General features: G+C 47.0%; 1 protein-coding gene across 1 annotated transcript in view; it reads right to left on the bottom strand.

Annotated features, from left to right (window-relative positions):
* Positions 1-16,118, bottom strand: part of LOC306918417 (translocation protein SEC63 homolog) — a gene marked incomplete at its 3' end in the record, with an annotated part of 30,631 nt that extends 14,513 nt beyond the window's left edge. Inside the window, exon 1 of the mRNA XM_079531322.1 lies at positions 15,831-16,118. Within this exon, the coding sequence (XP_079387448.1) occupies positions 15,831-15,954 (124 nt within the window). The 5' untranslated portion in view covers positions 15,955-16,118. The remainder of the gene's footprint in view (positions 1-15,830) is intronic.
* Between the last annotated feature and the right edge of the window lie 8,621 nt (positions 16,119-24,739).

The following is a 24,739-nucleotide window of genomic DNA, read 5'->3' as shown; positions in this document are numbered from 1 at the left end:
ACACTCTCAGAGTTACAGACCCGTAAGGGTCCATTTGGTTCCATGTGTTACACTCTCAGAGTTACAGACCTGTAAGGGTCCATTTGGTTCCATGTGTTACACTCTCAGAGTTACAGACCCGTAAGGGTCCATTTGGTTCCATGTGTTACACTCTCAGAGTTACAGACCTGTAAGGGTCCATTTGGTTCCATGTGTTACACTCTCAGAGTTACAGACCCGTAAGGGTCCATTTGGTTCCATGTGTTACACTCTCAGAGTTACAGACCTGTAAGGGTCCATTTGGTTCCATGTGTTACACTCTCAGAGTTACAGACCCGTAAGGGTCCATTTGGTTCCATGTGTTACACTCTCAGAGTTACAGACCCATAAGGGTCCATTTGGTTCCATGTGTTACACTCTCAGAGTTACAGACCCGTAAGGGTCCATTTGGTTCAATTTGCACTCTCAGAGTCACAGACCCATAAGGCTCCATTTGGTTCAATTTGCACTCTCAGAGTTACAGACCCATAAGGCTCCATTTGGTTCCATTTGTACACTCTCAGAGTTACAGACCCACAAGGCTCCATTTGGTTCCATTTGTACACTCTCAGAGTTACAGACCCACAAGGCTCCATTTGGTTCAATTTGTACACTCTCAGAGTTACAGACCCACAAGGCTCCATTTGGTTCAATTTGTACACTCTCAGAGTTACAGACCCACAAGGCTCCATTTGGTTCCATTTGTACACTCTCAGAGTTACAGACCCACAAGGCTCCATTTGGTTCCATTTGCACACTCTCAGAGTTACAGACCCATAAGGCTCCATTTGGTTCCATTTGTACACTCTCAGAGTTACAGACCCACAAGGCTCCATTTGGTTCCATTTGTACACTCTCAGAGTTACAGACCCACAAGGCTCCATTTGGTTCCATTTGCACACTCTCAGAGTTACAGACCCATAAGGCTCCATTTGGTTCCATTTGCACACTCTCAGAGTTACAGACCCACAAGGCTCCATTTGGTTCCATTTGTACACTCTCAGAGTTACAGACCCACAAGGCTCCATTTGGTTCCATTTGCACACTCTCAGAGTTACAGACCCACAAGGCTCCATTTGGTTCCATTTGTACACTCTCAGAGTTACAGACCCACAAGGCTCCATTTGGTTCCATTTGTACACTCAGAGTTACAGACCCACAAGGCTCCATTTGGTTCCATTTGTACACTCAGAGTTACAGACCCACAAGGCTCCATTTGGTTCAATTTGCACTCTCAGAGTTACAGACCCACAAGGCTCCATTTGGTTCCAAACTATCATTTAGCTGGGGACCCCCTGGAACTCCCTCAAGAAACCTTGGGGGTCCCCGGACCCCCTGGAACTCCCTCAAGGACCCCTGGGGGTCCCCGGACCCCACTTCGGGAACCACTGCTTAATAGAGTCAACATTTGATGAGGTCTGCGTTTGCATACTTATAATACATATAAATGTGTACCGTTTGGTCGTAGGTTGAGGCTTCATGTCCACTAGGGTGCTTCCTATCCACTAGGGTGCTTCCTATCCACTAGGGTGCTTCATGTCCACTAGGGTGCTTCATATCCACTAGGGTGCTTCCTATCCACTAGGGTGCTTCCTATCCACTAGGGTGCTTCATGTCCACTAGGGTGCTTCATGTCCACTAGGGTGCTTCCTATCCACTAGGGTGCTTCATGTCCACTAGGGTGCTTCCTATCCACTAGGGTGCTTCATGTCCACTAGGGTGCTTCATATCCACTAGGGTGCTTCCTGTCCACTAGGGTGCTTCATGTCCACTAGGGTGCTTCATATCCACTAGGGTGCTTCCTATCCACTAGGGTGCTTCCTATCCACTAGGGTGCTTCATGTCCACTAGGGTGCTTCATGTCCACTAGGGTGCTTCATGTCCACTAGGGTGCTTCCTATCCACTAGGGTGCTTCCTATCCACTAGGGTGCTTCATGTCCACTAGGGTGCTTCCTATCCACTAGGGTGCTTCATGTCCACGAGGGTGCTTCATGTCCACTAGGGTGCTTCATGTCCACTAGGGTGCTTCCTATCCACTAGGGTGCTTCCTATCCACTAGGGTGCTTCCTATCCACTAGGGTGCTTCATGTCCACTAGGGTGCTTCCTATCCACTAGGGTGCTTCATGTCCATTAGGGTGCTTCCTATCCACTAGGGTGCTTCATGTCCACTATGGTGCTTCCTATCCACTAGGGTGATTCATGTCCACTAGGGTGCTTCATGTCCACTAGGGTGCTTCCTATCCACTAGGGTGCTTCCTATCCACTAGGGTGCTTCCTATCCACTAGGGTGCTTCCTATCCACTAGGGTGCTTCATGTCCACTAGGGTGCTTCCTATCCACTAGGGTGCTTCATATCCACTAGGGTGCTTCCTATCCACTAGGGTGCTTCCTATCCACTAGGGTGCTTCATGTCCACTAGGGTGCTTCCTATCCACTAGGGTGCTTCATGTCCACTAGGGTGCTTCCTATCCACTAGGGTGCTTCATGTCCATTAGGGTGCTTCCTATCCACTAGGGTGCTTCATGTCCACTAGGGTGCTTCCTATCCACTAGGGTGCTTCCTATCCACTAGGGTGCTTCATGTCCACTAGGGTGCTTCCTATCCACTAGGGTGCTTCATGTCCACTAGGGTGCTTCCTATCCACTAGGGTGCTTCATGTCCACTAGGGTGCTTCATGTCCACTAGGGTGCTTCCTATCCACTAGGGTGCTTCCTATCCACTAGGGTGCTTCCTATCCACTAGGGTGCTTCATGTCCACTAGGGTGCTTCCTATCCACTAGGGTGCTTCATGTCCACTAGGGTGCTTCCTATCCACTAGGGTGCTTCCTATCCACTAGGGTGCTTCATGTCCACTAGGGTGCTTCATATCCACTAGGGTGCTTCATATCCACTAGGGTGCTTCATGTCCACTAGGGTGCTTCCTATCCACTAGGGTGCTTCATGTCCACTAGGGTGCTTCATGTCCACTAGGGTGCTTCCTATCCACTAGGGTGCTTCATATCCACTAGGGTGCTTCATATCCACTAGGGTGCTTCCTATCCACTAGGGTGCTTCATGTCCACTAGGGTGCTTCATGTCCACTAGGGTGCTTCCTATCCACTAGGGTGCTTCCTATCCACTAGGGTGCTTCATGTCCACTAGGGTGCTTCCTATCCACTAGGGTGCTTCATGTCCACTAGGGTGCTTCCTGTCCACTAGGGTGCTTCATGTCCACTAGGGTGCTTCATGTCCACTAGGGTGCTTCCTATCCACTAGGGTGCTTCATGTCCACTAGGGTGCTTCCTATCCACTAGGGTGCTTCATGTCCACTAGGGTGCTTCATGTCCACTAGGGTGCTTCATGTCCACTAGGGTGCTTCATGTCCACTAGGGTGCTTCCTATCCACTAGGGTGCTTCATGTCCACTAGGGTGCTTCATGTCCACTAGGGTGCTTCATGTCCATTAGGGTGCTTCCTATCCACTAGGGTGCTTCCTATCCACTAGGGTGCTTCATATCCACTAGGGTGCTTCATGTCCACTAGGGTGCTTCATGTCCACTAGGGTGCTTCATGTCCACTAGGGTGCTTCCTATCCACTAGGGTGCTTCATGTCCACTAGGGTGCTTCATGTCCACTAGGGTGCTTCATGTCCACTAGGGTGCTTCCTATCCACTAGGGTGCTTCATGTCCATTAGGGTGCTTCATATCCACTAGGGTGCTTCATGTCCACTAGGGTGCTTCCTATCCACTAGGGTGCTTCATATCCACTAGGGTGCTTCCTATCCACTAGGGTGCTTCATGTCCACTAGGGTGCTTCATGTCCACTAGGGTGCTTCCTATCCACTAGGGTGCTTCATATCCACTAGGGTGCTTCATATCCACTAGGGTGCTTCCTGTCCACTAGGGTGCTTCATGTCCACTAGGGTGCTTCCTATCCACTAGGGTGCTTCCTATCCACTAGGGTGCTTCCTATCCACTAGGGTGCTTCCTATCCACTAGGGTGCTTCCTATCCACTAGGGTGCTTCCTGTCCACTAGGGTGCTTCATGTCCACTAGGGTGCTTCCTATCCACTAGGGTGCTTCATGTCCACTAGGGTGCTTCCTATCCACTAGGGTGCTTCATGTCCACTAGGGTGCTTCATGTCCACTAGGGTGCTTCCTATCCACTAGGGTGCTTCATGTCCACTAGGGTGCTTCCTATCCACTAGGGTGCTTCATGTCCACTAGGGTGCTTCCTATCCACTAGGGTGCTTCCTATCCACTAGGGTGCTTCATGTCCATTAGGGTGCTTCATGTCCACTAGGGTGCTTCATGTCCACTAGGGTGCTTCCTATCCACTAGGGTGCTTCATGTCCACTAGGGTGCTTCATGTCCACTAGGGTGCTTCCTATCCACTAGGGTGCTTCATGTCCACTAGGGTGCTTCCTATCCACTAGGGTGCTTCATATCCACTAGGGTGCTTCCTATCCACTAGGGTGCTTCCTATCCACTAGGGTGCTTCATGTCCACTAGGGTGCTTCCTATCCACTAGGGTGCTTCATATCCACTAGGGTGCTTCATATCCACTAGGGTGCTTCCTATCCACTAGGGTGCTTCCTATCCACTAGGGTGCTTCATATCCACTAGGGTGCTTCATGTCCACTAGGGTGCTTCCTATCCACTAGGGTGCTTCATATCCACTAGGGTGCTTCCTATCCACTAGGGTGCTTCCTATCCACTAGGGTGCTTCATATCCACGCATGAAATGTTTGCTCGTAAAACTAACATAACATTGTGGGTATATCATAGTCTTACTGTGTAAAACATTACATCGCTCAAATACGGAGCCTGTCAAACAAAGCACCGTGCACACAGTGGGCTCCAATATGGCACAGTGTATGTATATGTATCAAAGCACCGTGCACACATGGCCTCCAATATGGCACAGTGTATGTATCAAAGCACCGTGCACACAGTGGGCTCCAATATGGCACAGTGTATGTATATGTATCATCGCAAAGCGCCGATTATCAAAAGATAATAATAAATACTAAACAGTGCAGGTCGCACACTGGTACACAGAGCACCAGAAAAGAGAACACAACAGGAGAGGGGGCATCATTGGCACACAGCCCGAGAACACAATGCAAAATATAACATTTGGCAGTAGACCTACAGCAGGCCTACTGCAGTAGGCCGGCCTGCTGTAGGCCGCCTGCTGTAGGCCTACTGCACTAGGCCTGGCCTAGGCCTACAGCAGTAGGCCTACAGCTGTAGGCCTGCTGTAGGCCTACTGCTGTAGGCCTGATGTAGGCCTACTGCAGTACTGCAGTAGGCCTACTGGCCTACTGCAGTACTGCAGTAGGCCTACAGCATAGGCCTACTGCACTAGGCCTGGCCTACTGCAGTAGGCCTACAGCATAGACCTACTGCAGTAGGCCTAGGCCTGCAGTAGGCCTGGCCTAGGCCTACAGCAGGCCTACAGCATAGGCCTACTGCACTAGGCCAGGCCTAGTGCAGTAGGCCTATGCTGTAGGCCTGCAGTAGGCCTGGCCTAGGCCTACAGCAGGCCTACAGCATAGGCCTACTGCACTAGGCCTGGCCTACTGCACTAGGCCTACTGCAGTAGGCCTACTGCACTAGGCCTGGCCGCAGTAGGCCCTAGGCCTAGGCCAGGCCTAGTGCAGTAGGCCTACAGCAGTAGGCCCACTGCAGTAGGCCTACTGCTGTAGGCCTACTGCACTAGGCCTGGCCTAGGCCTACTGCACTAGGCCTAGGCCAGGCCTAGTGCAGTAGGCCTAGGCCAGGCCTAGTGCAGTAGGCCTACTGCTGTAGGCCTACTGCACTAGGCCTACTAAGGCCTACTGCAGTAGGCCTACTGCACTAGGCCTGGCCTAGGCCTAGGCCTACAGCAGTAGGCTACTGCAGCAGGCCTACAGCAGCCCGGCCCATGTTTCTATGTCAGTGGTGCTCAACCTTTTTCATGTCAAGGACCCCCAGAATTATCTCTATTGGGCCACGGACCCCCATCTCAAAATATGTTGTTCCTAAAATATGTAAACGACATGACTTCAGCTTGTGACTGCAACTTGTTCCTGTTCGCAGATGACTGCACTGCTGGTCTCGGACAGGAACAAACTGCAGGTTGAAAAGACCCTCAGCTCTGAACTCGGTAGAATCTGCACCTGGCTCGCTGATAACAAACTATCTTTACACCTGGGAAAAACTGAATCCATTCTTTTTGGATCTAATAGTAATCTCAGCAAGGCAAATGGCTTCTTGGTTAGAGTGGGTTACAGTTACAATATTATCACACGTAAAGATGAAATTACCTACCTAGGTTCCATCCTGGAGGCTAATCTTTCCGGTGATAAAATGGCCACCAACGTAATCAAAAAAAGTCAACAAAAGAACAAGATTCCTTTACAGGATCTCCTCACTGGTCGACAAAAACACCTTGAACACCTTATCAGGAGCCCTCGTATAAGGCTTCTTTGACTATGCATGCACCTCCTGGTACCACAGCACCTCAAAGGCCCTTAAAACTAGGCTCCAGACTTCCCAAAACAAACTGGTCAGGCTCCTACTTGGCCTCACACCCTGAACCCACCTCACCCCTGCCCACTTTGACCGACTGGAATGGCTTAGGGTCGACGACAGAGTACAGCATCTTGCAATGGGTCTGGTCCACAAGATTCGATACACCACCAAGATACCCATGTACCTGTCTAGATACTTCCTTAATGTTAACGAAGTCCACACCCACAACACCAGAGGAAGTGCAACGAACCATGTACAACCCAGATTCGGCACAAACAAGGGACTAAATTATTTTCGCTCCTATGCCACCAAAATGTGGAACGCCCTACCAACAGTCATTAAGACATGCAAATCCCTTGACTCCTTCAAAACCGCTCTCAAAGGGCACCTACGGATGGCTGCAATTCCAAACTGGCCCCCGTAAAAATCTGAATCCCTCCCCCCCCTTTTTCCCCCTCACTGTATATGTCTCTTTTCCCTTTTTACCTCTATGATGAATTCCTGTTCTGTTCTTTGACTATATATAGAAGTGTCTATTTGTACGTCTCTAAATGTTTTGATGAATTGAACATGGTGGACCCTCTTGTAAACAAGTGTAATGCTTAATTGGGTCGTCCACTCACAGTTAACAGTCTTTTGTATTGAGTTTGTGCTTGAAATGTACTGTAATTCTGCAAACTGTTAATAAATATTTCAATCAATCAATCAAAATGAGCTTGTATATCTGCTATTTTTCAATAGCTAAATTTTAACATTATGTTTAAAACACCAAAAGGGGTTCCCTTCCCGCCCAGAATGGGTTAACCGATGTTTACAGAGCAAGCAGTAGCCACGGCCGAGCCTCCTGACCACGGGTCAACGTCAAACAAACACCTGTAGCCTTCCTCCATTTGCTCAGCTATCTTTACACTACGTGGCCCTGTGTGTGTGCGTGCGTGCGTGCGTGCGTGCGTGCGTGCGTGCGTGCGTGCGTGCGTGCGCGAGTCCAGAGCTAATCTCGCAAACCGACCGGCCGACGGCCGTACCAATCAGTGCCAAACCGTGCAGCACACTGGTCAGCACACTGACTGCTGGTCAGTCGGTCACACATCCACTAGTTCTATGTATTATAGAGCAGAGATTAAAATAGGGTGCATTTTGCATCCCAAAACGCAGTTTATAGTTAAGGGACACAATAAAACAACGACCTCTGCATCCACGGGATGCACTACTGTACTGTTTGCTAGCTTTAGTTATATCCATGTAGAAAACAGAATAAGAAATGATTATTATAACCACATATTATATCCTGCCTGGCTGTGTCCGAGCACAAAAACAGCGTTTGATTGGTTTTGTCACTGTTGTTTTTCAAGCCTGTTTTCTCAACTCGCTGTTTCTCTGCAAGACATTACTCTATAAGCCATATCTCCAAAACTGGAGGGTCAAACTGAACAACCAATATGTCAATTTGAAGCTATGATTCCCTGATGCCACGCAGATCTACAAGCTCATAGCGCGCCACCGAGTGGCACGCTATGACCTTGTAGGTCTGCTATTTTTGAAAGATCGTGAAAATGTGGCACAAATCTTTGAATATATATTATTACGGAAGACTTTTTATTTATTTCGACGTCAGGCCTAAATGGGTTAAATAGCGCCTTTATCCAGGGCGCTTTACATAGACTGTGCATTACACACACACACACACATTACATTCACACACACACATTCACACACCGATGGCGGAGGAAAGCATGCAAGGCACCAACCTGCACATCAGGAGCAATCAGGGGTTCAGAGTCTTGCTCAAGGACACTTCGACACCGACTCTGGGGGAGCCCACAGGGATCGAACCGGGAACCTTGCAGTTCCTATCCGGTCACACTACCCCTGAAGCCCCCACTTATTACCCACTTATTACATAAGACAGGGTTCTGTTTCTTAAACCCATTCTGGGCGGGAACCCCTTTTGGTGTTAGCATTATGTTGTGCTTTACTTTAGCTATTGAAAAATAGCAGATCTACAAGCTCATAACGCGCCACCGAGTGGCGCGCTACGAGCTTGTAGGTCTGCTATTTTTGAAAAATCGAAGAACGACTGACATAGAAACATAGCTTTTTCAGAAAACTGTCAGGATGTAGAAGACATTTTTAGAATCTGATCTCAGGTCAAAATGGGTTAAGCTAGCATCAGTTGGCATGTTGTCACCAGTTAGCCTCCTTCAGGAAGGGAGGGTCCAAAATGAACCCTCACATCTTACACAAGACAGGACAGGACATGACAGGGTGTTTTAAGGGCCCGTGTGGGTCCATTTGGTTCCATGTACAATTGTACACGCTCTCCCAGAGCCATCTAATAGCAGAGTTAGGACATTGAGGGGGCAGAAACCGAGCTCTCGAGCGCTGTTCATGCAGCCTGAACTGAGACAAGCTGGAGTTGGAAATACATTGTTTTCAACGAGGGTGGCGCAAATAAGAGCTATTTTAGGCATGTGTGGAACATGACAACTGTTTTAAAGTATTGTACAGTGACAACTAAAGTCTCTGTAATGTTTATGTTGTACTATTACTACAAAACAATCTAAAATAAAGGGATTTAAGATCATTAAAGCTGGGCTGTTGCCCTGAGTCCAATGCATTTCTGCCTACTTCCAGTCCATTTGTTGTCCCCATTCTCAATAGAAGTCTATGTAGGAGAGCCTCCATTGGACTGAAGCCCCATGAAGTGAACGCAGTTTGCGTAACTTTATCTTCTATGGCTCTGGTCATCATCAGTTGGTGCTTACAGCGAGTCTCTCTCTCTGACGCCCTGTGGGAGTCCCTTCCACAGCCCTGGTCCAGTGCTTACAGCGAGTCTCTCTCTGACGCCCTGTGGGAGTCCCTTCCACAGCCCTGGTCCAGTGCTTACAGTGAGTCTCTCTCTGACGCCCTGTGGGAGTCCCTTCCACAGCCCTGGTCCAGTGCTTACAGCGAGTCTCTCTCTGACGCCCTGTGGGAGTCCCTTCCACAGCCCTGGTCCAGTGCTTACAGCGAGTCTCTCTCTGACGCCCTGTGGGAGTCCCTTCCACAGCCCTGGTCCAGTGCTTACAGCGAGTCTCTCTCTGACGCCCTGTGGGAGTCCCTTCCACAGCCCTGGTCCAGTGCTTACAGCGAGTCTCTCTCTGACGCCCTGTGGGAGTCCCTTCCACAGCCCTGGTCCAGTGCTTACAGCGAGTCTCTCTCTGACGCCCTGTGGGAGTCCCTTCCATAGCCCTGGTCCAGTGCTTACAGCGAGTCTCTCTCTGACGCCCTGTGGGAGTCCCTTCCATAGCCCTGGTCCAGTGCTTACAGCGAGTCTCTCTCTGACGCCCTGTGGGAGTCCCTTCCACAGCCCTGGTCCAGTGCTTACAGCGAGTCTCTCTCTGACGCCCTGTGGGAGTCCCTTCCATAGCCCTGGTCCAGTGCTTACAGCGAGTCTCTCTCTGACGCCCTGTGGGAGTCCCTTCCACAGCCCTGGTCCAGTGCTTACAGTGAGTCTCTCTCTGACGCCCTGTGGGAGTCCCTTCCACAGCCCTGGTCCAGTGCTTACAGCGAGTCTCTCTGACGCCCTGTGGGAGTCCCTTCCACAGCCCTGGTCCAGTGCTTACAGCGAGTCTCTCTCTGACGCCCTGTGGGAGTCCCTTCCATAGCCCTGGTCCAGTGCTTACAGCGAGTCTCTCTCTGACGCCCTGTGGGAGTCCCTTCCACAGCCCTGGTCCAGTGCTTACAGCGAGTCTCTCTCTGACGCCCTGTGGGAGTCTCTTCCGCAGCCCTGGTCCAGTGCTTACAGCGAGTCTCTCTCTGACGCCCTGTGGGAGTCCCTTCCACAGCCCTGGTCCAGTGCTTACAGCGAGTCTCTCTCTGACGCCCTGTGGGAGTCCCTTCCACAGCCCTGGTCCAGTGCTTACAGCGAGTCTCTCTCTGACGCCCTGTGGGAGTCCCTTCCACAGCCCTGGTCCAGTGCTTACAGTGAGTCTCTCTCTGACGCCCTGTGGGAGTCCCTTCCACAGCCCTGGTCCAGTGCTTACAGCGAGTCTCTCTCTGACGCCCTGTGGGAGTCCCTTCCACAGCCCTGGTCCAGTGCTTACAGCGAGTCTCTCTCTGACGCCCTGTGGGAGTCCCTTCCACAGCCCTGGTCCAGTGCTTACAGCGAGTCTCTCTCTGACGCCCTGTGGGAGTCCCTTCCACAGCCCTGGTCCAGTGCTTACAGCTAGTCTCTCTCTGACGCCCTGTGGGAGTCCCTTCCACAGCCCTGGTCCAGTTCTTACAGCGAGTCTCTCTCTGACGCCCTGTGGGAGTCCCTTCCACAGCCCTGGTCCAGTGCTTACAGCGAGTCTCTCTCTGACGCCCTGTGGGAGTCCCTTCCACAGCCCTGGTCCAGTTCTTACAGCGAGTCTCTCTCTGACGCCCTGTGGGAGTCCCTTCCACAGCCCTGGTCCAGTGCTTACAGCGAGTCTCTCTCTGACGCCCTGTGGGAGTCCCTTCCATAGCCCTGGTCCAGTGCTTACAGCGAGTCTCTGTCTGACGCCCTGTGGGAGTCCCTTCCACAGCCCTGGTCCAGTGCTTACAGTGAGTCTCTCTCTGACGCCCTGTGGGAGTCCCTTCCACAGCCCTGGTCCAGTGCTTACAGCGAGTCTCTCTCTGACGCCCTGTGGGAGTCCCTTCCATAGCCCTGGTCCAGTGCTTACAGCGAGTCTCTCTCTGACGCCCTGTGGGAGTCCCTTCCACAGCCCTGGTCCAGTGCTTACAGCGAGTCTCTCTCTGACGCCCTGTGGGAGTCCCTTCCATAGCCCTGGTCCAGTGCTTACAGCGAGTCTCTCTCTGACGCCCTGTGGGAGTCCCTTCCATAGCCCTGGTCCAGTGCTTACAGCGAGTCTCTCTCTGACGCCCTGTGGGAGTCCCTTCCACAGCCCTGGTCCAGTGCTTACAGCGAGTCTCTCTCTGACGCCCTGTGGGAGTCCCTTCCATAGCCCTGGTCCAGTGCTTACAGCGAGTCTCTCTCTGACGCCCTGTGGGAGTCCCTTCCACAGCCCTGGTCCAGTGCTTACAGCGAGTCTCTCTCTGACGCCCTGTGGGAGTCCCTTCCACAGCCCTGGTCCAGTGCTTACAGCGAGTCTCTCTCTGACGCCCTGTGGGAGTCCCTTCCACAGCCCTGGTCCAGTGCTTACAGCGAGTCTCTCTCTGACGCCCTGTGGGAGTCCCTTCCACAGCCCTGGTCCAGTGCTTACAGCGAGTCTCTCTCTGACGCCCTGTGGGAGTCCCTTCCGCAGCTCTCTAGCAACTTTCTCACTCCCATGCAAGGGTTTACAATTCCCAGCAAATAAACAAAACGACGTAACTACTCACCGACACAAAGCCTGCTAGACCTTAACCCATTTTGACCTGAGATCAGATTCTAAAAATGTCTTCTACATCCTTCTACAAATAGCAGACCTACAAGCTCATAGCGCGCCACTCGGTGCCGCGCTATGAGCTTGTAGATCTGCTATTTTTCAATAGCTAAAGCATAACATAATGCTAACACCAAAAGGGGTTCCCGCCCCCAAAATGGGGGTAAAAGTTTATTCTCGAAGCTGGGAAGCGTCTCAGGTCCCCAGCTTCTCTCTAAAATGCACTATTTTAGTCATGGAGTCAAATGAATCCAACCAGATCGGCGCAGGCAAAACCCGGAAATGCCGTAGAAGAAGAAATAACTCTGTCCGGTACGTTCAGGGTACATTGCGTTATTAAAATGGCACAAAGTATATTTTAGAGAGAAGCTGGGGACCTGAGACGCTTCCCAGCTTCGACAATAGACTTTTACCTTAAGGTCTAGCAGGCTTTGTGTCGGTGAGTAGTTACGTCGTTTTGTTTATTTGCTGGGAATTGTAAACCCTTGCATGGGAGTGAGAAAGTTGCTAGAGAGCTGCGGAAGAGACTCCCACAGGGCGTCAGAGAGAGACTCGCTGTAAGCACTGGACCAGGGCTGTGGAAGGGACTCCCACAGGGCGTCAGAGAGAGACTCGCTGTAAGCACTGGACCAGGGCTATGGAAGGGACTCCCACAGGGCGTCAGAGAGAGACTCGCTGTAAGCACTGGACCAGGGCTATGGAAGGGACTCCCACAGGGCGTCAGAGAGAGACTCGCTGTAAGCACTGGACCAGGGCTGCGGAAGGGACTCCCACAGGGCGTCAGAGAGAGACTCGCTGTAAGCACTGGACCAGGGTTGTGGAAGGGACTCCCACAGGGCGTCAGAGAGAGACTCGCTGTAAGCACTGGACCAGGGCTGTGGAAGGGACTCCCACAGGGCGTCAGAGAGAGACTCGCTGTAAGCACTGGACCAGGGCTGTGGAAGGGACTCCCACAGGGCGTCAGAGAGAGACTCGCTGTAAGCACTGGACCATAAGCTCTAATGCGTTGCATTTAGAGCTATGTTACTCTCAACTTCCGCCGCTCGCATGAATGCAGACCAGCCTCTCGTCTTTAGCGTAAATAAAAAGAACGTTTGTGCTACTCACCAAAACAAAGGCCGGTTGTGTCATTAGAAAGCCTACTTTCCTTAGTGGACGCACTCTGAGCCCCCCCACCACACGTATAAATGGTACTTTTTGGCCAAAAGGGGATTTTGTTTCCACCGTGAAAAAAATACTTTTAGTTACTCCACTGCGCCTTCTAGCGATATTGCCCAGAGAATTGCCTCATAGAGAATATTTCTCCTACGGTGAAAAAAAATACCTTTCTGGCCAAAAAGTACCGTTTATATGTGTGGTGGGGGGTTCAGAGTGCGTCCACTAAGGAAAGTAGGCTTTCTAATGACACAACCCGCCTTTGTTTTGGTGAGTAAACACTCTGTTTATTTACGCTAAAGACGAGAGGCTGGTCTGCATCCATGCGAGCGGCGGAAGTTGAGAGTAACATAGCTCTAAATGCAACGCATTAGAGCTATGGACCAGAGCTAGACCACTTCCTTCCGTAGGGGAGGGAGGAAAGGGGGGTTTCCAAAATGAACCCTCACATCTTACACAAGACAGGGCAGGACATGACAGGGTGTTTTAAGGGCCCATTTGGTTCCACTATAGTACACTTTGTAGCAGCGGTGGCCGAACGGATAGCGGCGCGGTCTAGATACCGGAAGGTTCCCAGTTCGAATCAGCCGTCCGACACGTTAAAATTACCACCGCTGAAATGCCCTTGAACAAGGCATCAACCACTACGATGAAATGTGTTCTATGAGCAGGGCCTGGCTGGAAACAAGTTCTTGAGCTTAGCCCAGATACCCTGGGTAAATATAGATTTCATTTCATTTCATTTCATTTCACTCTCTCCTAGAGTCACAAGCTTTGACAGTCAGAAACCACTGGCATTTCTACTTGTTCATCATAAGCTAGCATCAGCAGACAGTTATAGCAGCATGCATGTCAGCTATAAGCACCCTTATAGCTTCCTTGAGGAAGGAAGGAGGATTTCCAAATGAATCCTCACCATATCATTACACAAGACAACACAGGGTGTTGTAAAGGACCCTCACGGGTCCATTTGGTTCCATCCGCAACGCTCTCACAGAGTTCAAAGCTATAGAACAACTATAACAACTCACATGTGTACCGTTTATATTAAGCTAGCATCCTCAGTTAGCTTCCTTCAGGAGGAGGATGAGGGTTCCAAAATGCACCCTCACACATTACACAAGACAGGACAGGGTGTTTTTATAGACCCCTGCGGGTCCATTTGGTTCCATTCACAACACTCACAGGTTGTCACAACAACAACAACAACAACAACCAGTCACATTGGTAACGTTCCACTTAAAGAAATATGTTGTATGGCATCAGTTAGCATGCTAACTTGCTAAGCTAACGGGGAGATTCTCCATGGGAGGAACAATTACAGTCAACACTATAGGACAGGACAGTGTGTTTTAACTAAGAACCCCTTGAGGGTCCATTTGGTTCCACCATGAACACACGCTAGCATCGTAACGTCTCACTAATTCACTTAAAGAATAAGAACATGAATAAACCTTGATAAGCTATGGATGTGGCATCAGTTAGCATGCTGGCATCAGTTAGCATGCTACTAGCATCAGTTAGCTTCCTCCTGGAGGATGGAGGGGGGGGTTCCAACATGAACCCTCAACATATGACACAACAAGAGGGTGTTTTAAGGACCCTTTACGGGTCCATTTGGTCACATTAACACAACAATAACAACCAGTCGCATTGGTAACGTTTTTCACTTAAAATACTATATCGAATAGCATCAGTTAGCATGCTAAGCTAACGCAGAGCTCCAGGGGGAGGAACGAGACATAAGACAGAATGTTGTAAGGACCCTTTAGGGGTCCATTTGGTTACATTCTCAACGCTCCGAGGTTGGGACAACAACCACCGCCTCTCACATTGCTAACGTTTTCACTTAAAACAGTGGTTCCCAAACGTATTCACTCCAACACAAATTAACACTAAACATTAGCCCCGCGGACCCCCCATTAGAGAAGATAATGCCAGGGACCCCCATTAAAGATAATGCCAGGGACCCCCCATAAGAGAAGATAATGCCAGGGACCCCCCATTAGAGAAGATAATGCCAGGGACCCCCATTAGAGAAGATAATGCCAGGGACCCCCCATAAGATAAGATAATGCCAGGGACCCCCCATAAGAGAAGATAATGCCAGGGACCCCCCATAAGAGAAGATAATGCCAGGGACCCCCCATAAGAGAAGATAATGCCAGGGACCCCCCATAAGAGAAGATAATGCCAGGGACCCCCCATAAGAGAAGATAATGCCAGGGACCCCCCATAAGAGAAGATAATGCCAGGGACCCCCCCATAAGAGAAGATAATGCCAGGGACCCCCCATAAGAGAAGATAATGCCAGGGACCCCCCATTAGAGAAGATAATGCCAGGGACCCCCCATAAGAGTAGATTTATACAGAGATTCTCAACCTGTTTGATTTCAAGGACCCCCAAGTGTGACATGCATTAGTATATACGGACCCCCCATTTAATGGCATTTCTATCTCTGGGACCCCCACATTTATATTGTAAAATCAATGTTGATTTAACTCTGACAGTGTACAAATGTGTTTTACACTCACAGAGTTACAGACCCATAAGGGGTCCATTTGGTTCCTAACTATCATTTAGCTCGGGGGGGGGGGGGACTGGAACTCCCTCAAGGACCCCCACTTTGGGGACCACTGCTTTAAAGAATATGTATATATATATATATATATATATATATATATGATGGCATCACACAGCTAGCATGCTAAGCTACACACGGAGCTCCAGAGGGACAGCGGGGAGGGACCCAGCGGCTCAGCCGGCTCACCGGCGTTCTGGTCCCGCGGCCACAGGTAGTAGGTGGCGGGGATGACGATGAGGCCCACGAAGGACGTCAGGAAGTAGAAGAACGTGTTGCCGCTGTCGTCGTACTGGAACTGTTGTCCTGCCATGGTGCTGGTGCTGCTTTGTTTCTATTAGTATTAATATGTTGTTGTTGTTGTTGTTGTAGGGGTGGTGGTGGGGGGGGGCGTCCACCAGCAGCCTCCTAGCATCCAGCTAACACAACACACTATAGTAACTGTTACTGTACTCTACTGTCTATCTGTTGAATGCCAGGGGGGGGGGGGACGGGGGGGGGGACGTGTTGCCAGGTTTTGGGACTGAAATAAGCGAACCAGGTCCATGAAATGAAAACAATCCCAAAAGAAGCCTGATTTTATTTGTAGGGCCTCTATGTCCAGCTAGTGGTGTATGGAACACATGGTGTGTCCCAACACAAACCATTGACAATGAATGGACAACTTTACGTCATGATGATGTACGATAAGAGCGCCCCTCACTTCACACGGGTGTGATTTATTTTATATATAATATACATATATATTAAATTAAATATATTTAATGGCTATTTGAAAATAGCAGATCTACAAGCAAACAACAACTATACACTTTAGAAACAAGCCCAAATAAACAACTACAAGTCAGGAACAAGACCAAAAAAGTATTTAAAACTGTTACTTTTCAGAAATAAATAAGCCCAATCAAAGTCGCTTATAATAATCCGACATGGCAACACTGGTAGGGGTGTACGTGGTTTTACGCCTGCGCACTAGCGGCTGGCTGACAGACAGACGTGTCAAGATGGGTATGAGGACGGTGTGAGTTGTTGCTTTCAAACTCCACAGCGCCCCCTGCCGACTGGAGAGCTTCTCAGACGTTATTGATTGATTGATTGATTGATTAATTGATTGATTGATTGATGTATTTATTAACAGTTTGCAGAATTACAGTACATTTCAAGCACAACTCAATACAAAGACTGTTAACTGTGAGTGGACGACACCATAAAGCATTACACTTGTTTACAAGAGGGTCCACCTTGTTCAATTCATCATAACATTTAGAGACATACGAATATACATAGTCAAAACAGGAAATCATCAGGATTGATCGATTGAAAATGTTAATCTTATTTCAAAGGAAAGCACAGGTCAGTACAAACACTGCTACTTTGAGGACGAAACCATGAGAAGCACTATAAAGACTTGTTTCCATCAGGGTCTTCCATTTTCAATTCATCCGAACATTTTAAAGACGTACAGATATACACTTCTATGAAGAAAAAAAACAGGAAATCATATATGCCAGTCAAAGAAAGTAAAAAAGGGAAATAGCGTGTAGTTAATCTTGTGGACCAGACAAGAGGGGTGAGGTGGGTTCGGGGTGTGAGGCCAAGTAGTAGCCTGACCAGTTTGTTTTGGGAAGTCTGGAGCCTTGTTGAACAGCCTTTTTGAACAGGGACAAACGTTTCGGCTATCCAGCCTTTCACAATGCCACGCCAGACTTCCCGGTCCTTCATTACCATCCCCAGTTCCTGCTTAATGATGCATGTGTCCCTAGCGATGACATCAGGGTACGACAGTTTTCTACCTCTGGTCTGCTTTGAGGCAGGACTCCAGAGAAGAAGGGAAGATCAGCTCTGTAGCAGTGGCCGGAAAACTGTGTTCTTCTGGATCGGACTAGTGAAGAAACACGGGGAAGGTTGCCGTATCCAGCCTTAAAGGACCACTTCACCACTTTTCAACTTCTCTTCCTATAATTGGTCCTAACTAATGTTTAGGATAAAATACCACAATTTTTTCCTACTCAGTCTGTGTCTCATAGGAAGGCTGTGGGCAGTTCAGAAACCCGTCCACCAGTGACATCATCGATGGTGAATCCAAGCTAATAGAAACGGCAGGCTTTCTTTTCCTGAAAAGTTGCAATGCAAAAGTTGAAGCCATCGTTCTCACGATAATACAAATCTAAATATATTTTAAAACAAATCTTATTTAAAAAAAATCTGCCTAATGATGATGTCACTGGTGGACGGGTGTCCGAACTGCCCAAAGCCCTCCTATGAGACACAGACTGAGTAGGAAAAAATGGTGGTGTTTTATCATGAACATTAGTGAGGACCAATTATATGAAGAGATGTTGAAAAGTGGTGAAGTGGTCCTTTAACCAGTGTGATGAAGGCTGGATAGCCCAAACGTTTGTCCCTGTTCAAAAATGCAATACATATTTTGAACTGAAGTCTTGGTGTGTGAAACTCTAGATTCAGCCCATGATCTAAGCAGCTGGTAGAAATCTAGAGTTGCAAATTGCGGCTATAATGTACCCAGCTTTCATGCTGTAATGTACCCAGCTTTCATGCTGTAATGTACCCAGCTTTCATGCTGTAATGTACCCAGCTTTCATGACCTATAATGTACCCAGCTTTCATGCTGTAATGTACCCAGCTTTCATGACCTATAATGTACCCAGCTTTCATGACCTATAATGTACCCAGCTTTCATGACCTATAATGTACCCAGCTTTCATGACCTATAATGTACCCAGCTTTCATGACCTATAATGTACCCAGCTTTCATGCTATAATGTACCCAGCTTTCATGCTATAATGTACCCAGCTTTCATGCTATAATGTACCCAGCTTTCATGCTATAATGTACCCAGCTTTCATGCTATAATGTACCCAGCTTTCATGCTATAATGTACCCAGCTTTCATGCTGTAATGTACCCAGCTTTCATGCTGTAATGTACCCAGCTTTCATGCTATAATGTACCCAGCTTTCATGCTATAATGTACCCAGCTTTCATGACCTATAATGTACCCAGCTTTCATGCTATAATGTACCCAGCTTTCATGACCTATAATGTACCCAGCTTTCATGACCTATAATGTACCCAGCTTTCATGACCTATAATGTACCCAGCTTTCATGACCTATAATGTACCCAGCTTTCATGACCTATAATGTACCCAGCTTTCATGCTATAATGTACCCAGCTTTCATGACCTATAATGTACCCAGCTTTCATGCTGTAATGTACCCAGCTTTCATGACCTATAATGTACCCAGCTTTCATGCTGTAATGTACCCAGCTTTCATGACCTATAATGTACCCAGCTTTCATGCTATAATGTACCCAGCTTTCATGACCTATAATGTACCCAGCTTTCATGCTATAATGTACCCAGCTTTCATGACCTATAATGTACCCAGCTTTCATGCTGTAATGTACCCAGCTTTCATGCTGTAATGTACCCAGCTTTCATGACCTATAATGTACCCAGCTTTCATGCTGTAATGTACCCAGCTTTCATGACCTATAATGTACCCAGCTTTCATGCTGTAATGTACCCAGCTTTCATGCTGTAATGTACCCAGCTTTCATGCTGTAATGTACCCAGCTTTCATGACCTATAATGTACCCAGCTTTCATGCTATAATGTACCCAGCTTTCATGCTGTAATGTACCCAGCTTTCATGCTGTAATGTACCCAGCTTTCATGACCTATAATGTACCCAGCTTTCATGACCTATAATGTACCCAGCTTTCATGACCTATAATGTACCCAGCTTTCATGACCTATAATGTACCCAGCTTTCATGACCTATAATGTACCCAGCTTTCATGACCTATAATGTACCCAGCTTTCATGACCTATAATGTACCCAGCTTTCATGCTATAATGTACCCAGCTTTCATGACCTATAATGTACCCAGCTTTCATGCTGTAATGTACCCAGCTTTCATGACCTATAATGTACCCAGCTTTCATGACCTATAATGTACCCAGCTTTCATGACCTATAATGTACCCAGCTTTCATGACCTATAATGTACCCAGCTTTCATGACCTATAATGTACCCAGCTTTCATGCTATAATGTACCCAGCTTTCATGACCTATAATGTACCCAGCTTTCATGCTATAATGTACCCAGCTTTCATGACCTATAATGTACCCAGCTTTCATGCTGTAATGTACCCAGCTTTCATGACCTATAATGTACCCAGCTTTCATGCTGTAATGTACCCAGCTTTCATGACCTATAATGTACCCAGCTTTCATGCTGTAATGTACCCAGCTTTCATGCTGTAATGTACCCAGCTTTCATGCTGTAATGTACCCAGCTTTCATGACCTATAATGTACCCAGCTTTCATGCTATAATGTACCCAGCTTTCATGCTGTAATGTACCCAGCTTTCATGCTGTAATGTACCCAGCTTTCATGACCTATAATGTACCCAGCTTTCATGACCTATAATGTACCCAGCTTTCATGACCTATAATGTACCCAGCTTTCATGACCTATAATGTACCCAGCTTTCATGACCTATAATGTACCCAGCTTTCATGACCTATAATGTACCCAGCTTTCATGACCTATAATGTACCCAGCTTTCATGACCTATAATGTACCCAGCTTTCATGCTATAATGTACCCAGCTTTCATGACCTATAATGTACCCAGCTTTCATGCTGTAATGTACCCAGCTTTCATGACCTATAATGTACCCAGCTTTCATGACCTATAATGTACCCAGCTTTCATGACCTATAATGTACCCAGCTTTCATGACCTATAATGTACCCAGCTTTCATGACCTATAATGTACCCAGCTTTCATGACCTATAATGTACCCAGCTTTCATGACCTATAATGTACCCAGCTTTCATGACCTATAATGTACCCAGCTTTCATGCTATAATGTACCCAGCTTTCATGACCTATAATGTACCCAGCTTTCATGCTATAATGTACCCAGCTTTCATGACCTATAATGTACCCAGCTTTCATGCTGTAATGTACCCAGCTTTCATGCTATAATGTACCCAGCTTTCATGCTGTAATGTACCCAGCTTTCATGACCTATAATGTACCCAGCTTTCATGACCTATAATGTACCCAGCTTTCATGCTATAATGTACCCAGCTTTCATGACCTATAATGTACCCAGCTTTCATGCTGTAATGTACCCAGCTTTCATGACCTATAATGTACCCAGCTTTCATGCTATAATGTACCCAGCTTTCATGCTGTAATGTACCCAGCTTTCATGACCTATAATGTACCCAGCTTTCATGCTGTAATGTACCCAGCTTTCATGACCTATAATGTACCCAGCTTTCATGCTATAATGTACCCAGCTTTCATGCTGTAATGTACCCAGCTTTCATGACCTATAATGTACCCAGCTTTCATGCTGTAATGTACCCAGCTTTCATGACCTATAATGTACCCAGCTTTCATGCTATAATGTACCCAGCTTTCATGACCTATAATGTACCCAGCTTTCATGCTGTAATGTACCCAGCTTTCATGACCTATAATGTACCCAGCTTTCATGCTATAATGTACCCAGCTTTCATGCTATAATGTACCCAGCTTTCATGACCTATAATGTACCCAGCTTTCATGACCTATAATGTACCCAGCTTTCATGCTATAATGTACCCAGCTTTCATGACCTATAATGTACCCAGCTTTCATGCTATAATGTACCCAGCTTTCATGACCTATAATGTACCCAGCTTTCATGCTGTAATGTACCCAGCTTTCATGCTATAATGTACCCAGCTTTCATGCTATAATGTACCCAGCTTTCATGACCTATAATGTACCCAGCTTTCATGCTGTAATGTACCCAGCTTTCATGCTGTAATGTACCCAGCTTTCATGCTATAATGTACCCAGCTTTCATGACCTATAATGTACCCAGCTTTCATGCTGTAATGTACCCAGCTTTCATGCTATAATGTACCCAGCTTTCATGACCTATAATGTACCCAGCTTTCATGCTGTAATGTACCCAGCTTTCATGACCTATAATGTACCCAGCTTTCATGCTATAATGTACCCAGCTTTCATGACCTATAATGTACCCAGCTTTCATGCTGTAATGTACCCAGCTTTCATGCTATAATGTACCCAGCTTTCATGCTGTAATGTACCCAGCTTTCATGCTGTAATGTACCCAGCTTTCATGCTGTAATGTACCCAGCTTTCATGCTGTAATGTACCCAGCTTTCATGCTGTAATGTACCCAGCTTTCATGCTGTAATGTACCCAGCTTTCATGCTATAATGTACCCAGCTTTCATGACCTATAATGTACCCAGCTTTCATGCTGTAATGTACCCAGCTTTCATGCTATAATGTACCCAGCTTTCATGACCTATAATGTACCCAGCTTTCATGCTGTAATGTACCCAGCTTTCATGCTGTAATGTACCCAGCTTTCATGCTGTAATGTACCCAGCTTTCATGCTGTAATGTACCCAGCTTTCATGCTGTAATGTACCCAGCTTTCATGCTGTAATGTACCCAGCTTTCATGCTATAATGTACCCAGCTTTCATGACCTATAATGTACCCAGCTTTCATGCTGTAATGTACCCAGCTTTCATGCTATAATGTACCCAGCTTTCATGCTGTAATGTACCCAGCTTTCATGCTATAATGTACCCAGCTTTCATGCTGTAATGTACCCAGCTTTCATGCTATAATGTACCCAGCTTTCATGACCTATAATGTACCCAGCTTTCATGACCTATAATGTACCCAGCTTTCATGACCTATAATGTACCCAGCTTTCATGCTGTAATGTACCCAGCTTTCATGACCTATAATGTACCCAGCTTTCATGCTATAATGTACCCAGCTTTCATGACCTATAATGTACCCAGCTTTCATGACCTATAATGTACCCAGCTTTCATGCTGTAATGTACCCAGCTTTCATGCTATAATGTACCCAGCTTTCATGCTATAATGTACCCAGCTTTCATGACCTATAATGTACCCAGCTTTCATGACCTATAATGTACCCAGCTTTCATGACCTATAATGTACCCAGCTTTCATGACCTATAATGTACCCAGCTTTCATGACCTATAATGTACCCAGCTTTCATGACCTATAATGTACCCAGCTTTCATGACCTATAATGTACCCAGCTTTCATGACCTATAATGTACCCAGCTTTCATGACCTATAATGTACCCAGCTTTCATGACCTATAATGTACCCAGCTTTCATGACCTATAATGTACCCAGCTTTCATGACCTATAATGTACCCAGCTTTCATGCTATAATGTACCCAGCTTTCATGCTATAATGTACCCAGCTTTCATGACCTATAATGTACCCAGCTTTCATGCTATAATGTACCCAGCTTTCATGCTATAATGTACCCAGCTTTCATGCTATAATGTACCCAGCTTTCATGCTATAATGTACCCAGCTTTCATGACCTATAATGTACCCAGCTTTCATGACCTATAATGTACCCAGCTTTCATGACCTATAATGTACCCAGCTTTCATGACCTATAATGTACCCAGCTTTCATGCTATAATGTACCCAGCTTTCATGACCTATAATGTACCCAGCTTTCATGACCTATAATGTACCCAGCTTTCATGACCTATAATGTACCCAGCTTTCATGCTATAATGTACCCAGCTTTCATGCTATAATGTACCCAGCTTTCATGCTATAATGTACCCAGCTTTCATGCTATAATGTACCCAGCTTTCATGACCTATAATGTACCCAGCTTTCATGACCTATAATGTACCCAGCTTTCATGACCTATAATGTACCCAGCTTTCATGACCTATAATGTACCCAGCTTTCATGCTATAATGTACCCAGCTTTCATGACCTATAATGTACCCAGCTTTCATGACCTATAATGTACCCAGCTTTCATGCTATAATGTACCCAGCTTTCATGACCTATAATGTACCCAGCTTTCATGCTGTAATGTACCCAGCTTTCATGCTATAATGTACCCAGCTTTCATGCTGTAATGTACCCAGCTTTCATGCTGTAATGTACCCAGCTTTCATGCTATAATGTACCCAGCTTTCATGACCTATAATGTACCCAGCTTTCATGACCTATAATGTACCCAGCTTTCATGACCTATAATGTACCCAGCTTTCATGACCTATAATGTACCCAGCTTTCATGACCTATAATGTACCCAGCTTTCATGCTGTAATGTACCCAGCTTTCATGACCTATAATGTACCCAGCTTTCATGCTATAATGTACCCAGCTTTCATGACCTATAATGTACCCAGCTTTCATGCTATAATGTACCCAGCTTTCATGCTATAATGTACCCAGCTTTCATGCTGTAATGTACCCAGCTTTCATGCTATAATGTACCCAGCTTTCATGCTGTAATGTACCCAGCTTTCATGCTGTAATGTACCCAGCTTTCATGCTATAATGTACCCAGCTTTCATGACCTATAATGTACCCAGCTTTCATGACCTATAATGTACCCAGCTTTCATGACCTATAATGTACCCAGCTTTCATGACCTATAATGTACCCAGCTTTCATGACCTATAATGTACCCAGCTTTCATGCTGTAATGTACCCAGCTTTCATGACCTATAATGTACCCAGCTTTCATGCTGTAATGTACCCAGCTTTCATGACCTATAATGTACCCAGCTTTCATGCTATAATGTACCCAGCTTTCATGCTATAATGTACCCAGCTTTCATGCTATAATGTACCCAGCTTTCATGCTATAATGTACCCAGCTTTCATGCTATAATGTACCCAGCTTTCATGCTATAATGTACCCAGCTTTCATGCTATAATGTACCCAGCTTTCATGCTGTAATGTACCCAGCTTTCATGACCTATAATGTACCCAGCTTTATAATAATAATCTATAATGTACCCAGCTTTCATGCTGTACTGAGGAATTGTATGTTTACATTCATGTGTAGGAGGAGTCAAATAATGTATTAATCATGGCCTTAACAGGGATCACACAGAGTGATACAATATTTTCCTCGTGCTTCTGAATACACTGGAGGAAATATTTAATAATGTTTTTTTTAATTGATATAGGTCTATATCTTTATGGAGTGAAA

Source organism: Electrona antarctica (genome assembly GCF_951216825.1).
Source record: "Electrona antarctica genome assembly, contig: scaffold_104, whole genome shotgun sequence".
Taxonomy (NCBI): domain Eukaryota; kingdom Metazoa; phylum Chordata; class Actinopteri; order Myctophiformes; family Myctophidae; genus Electrona; species Electrona antarctica.
Note: the sequence above shows the minus strand (reverse complement) of the source record. Positions and strands in the feature narration are given on the sequence as shown.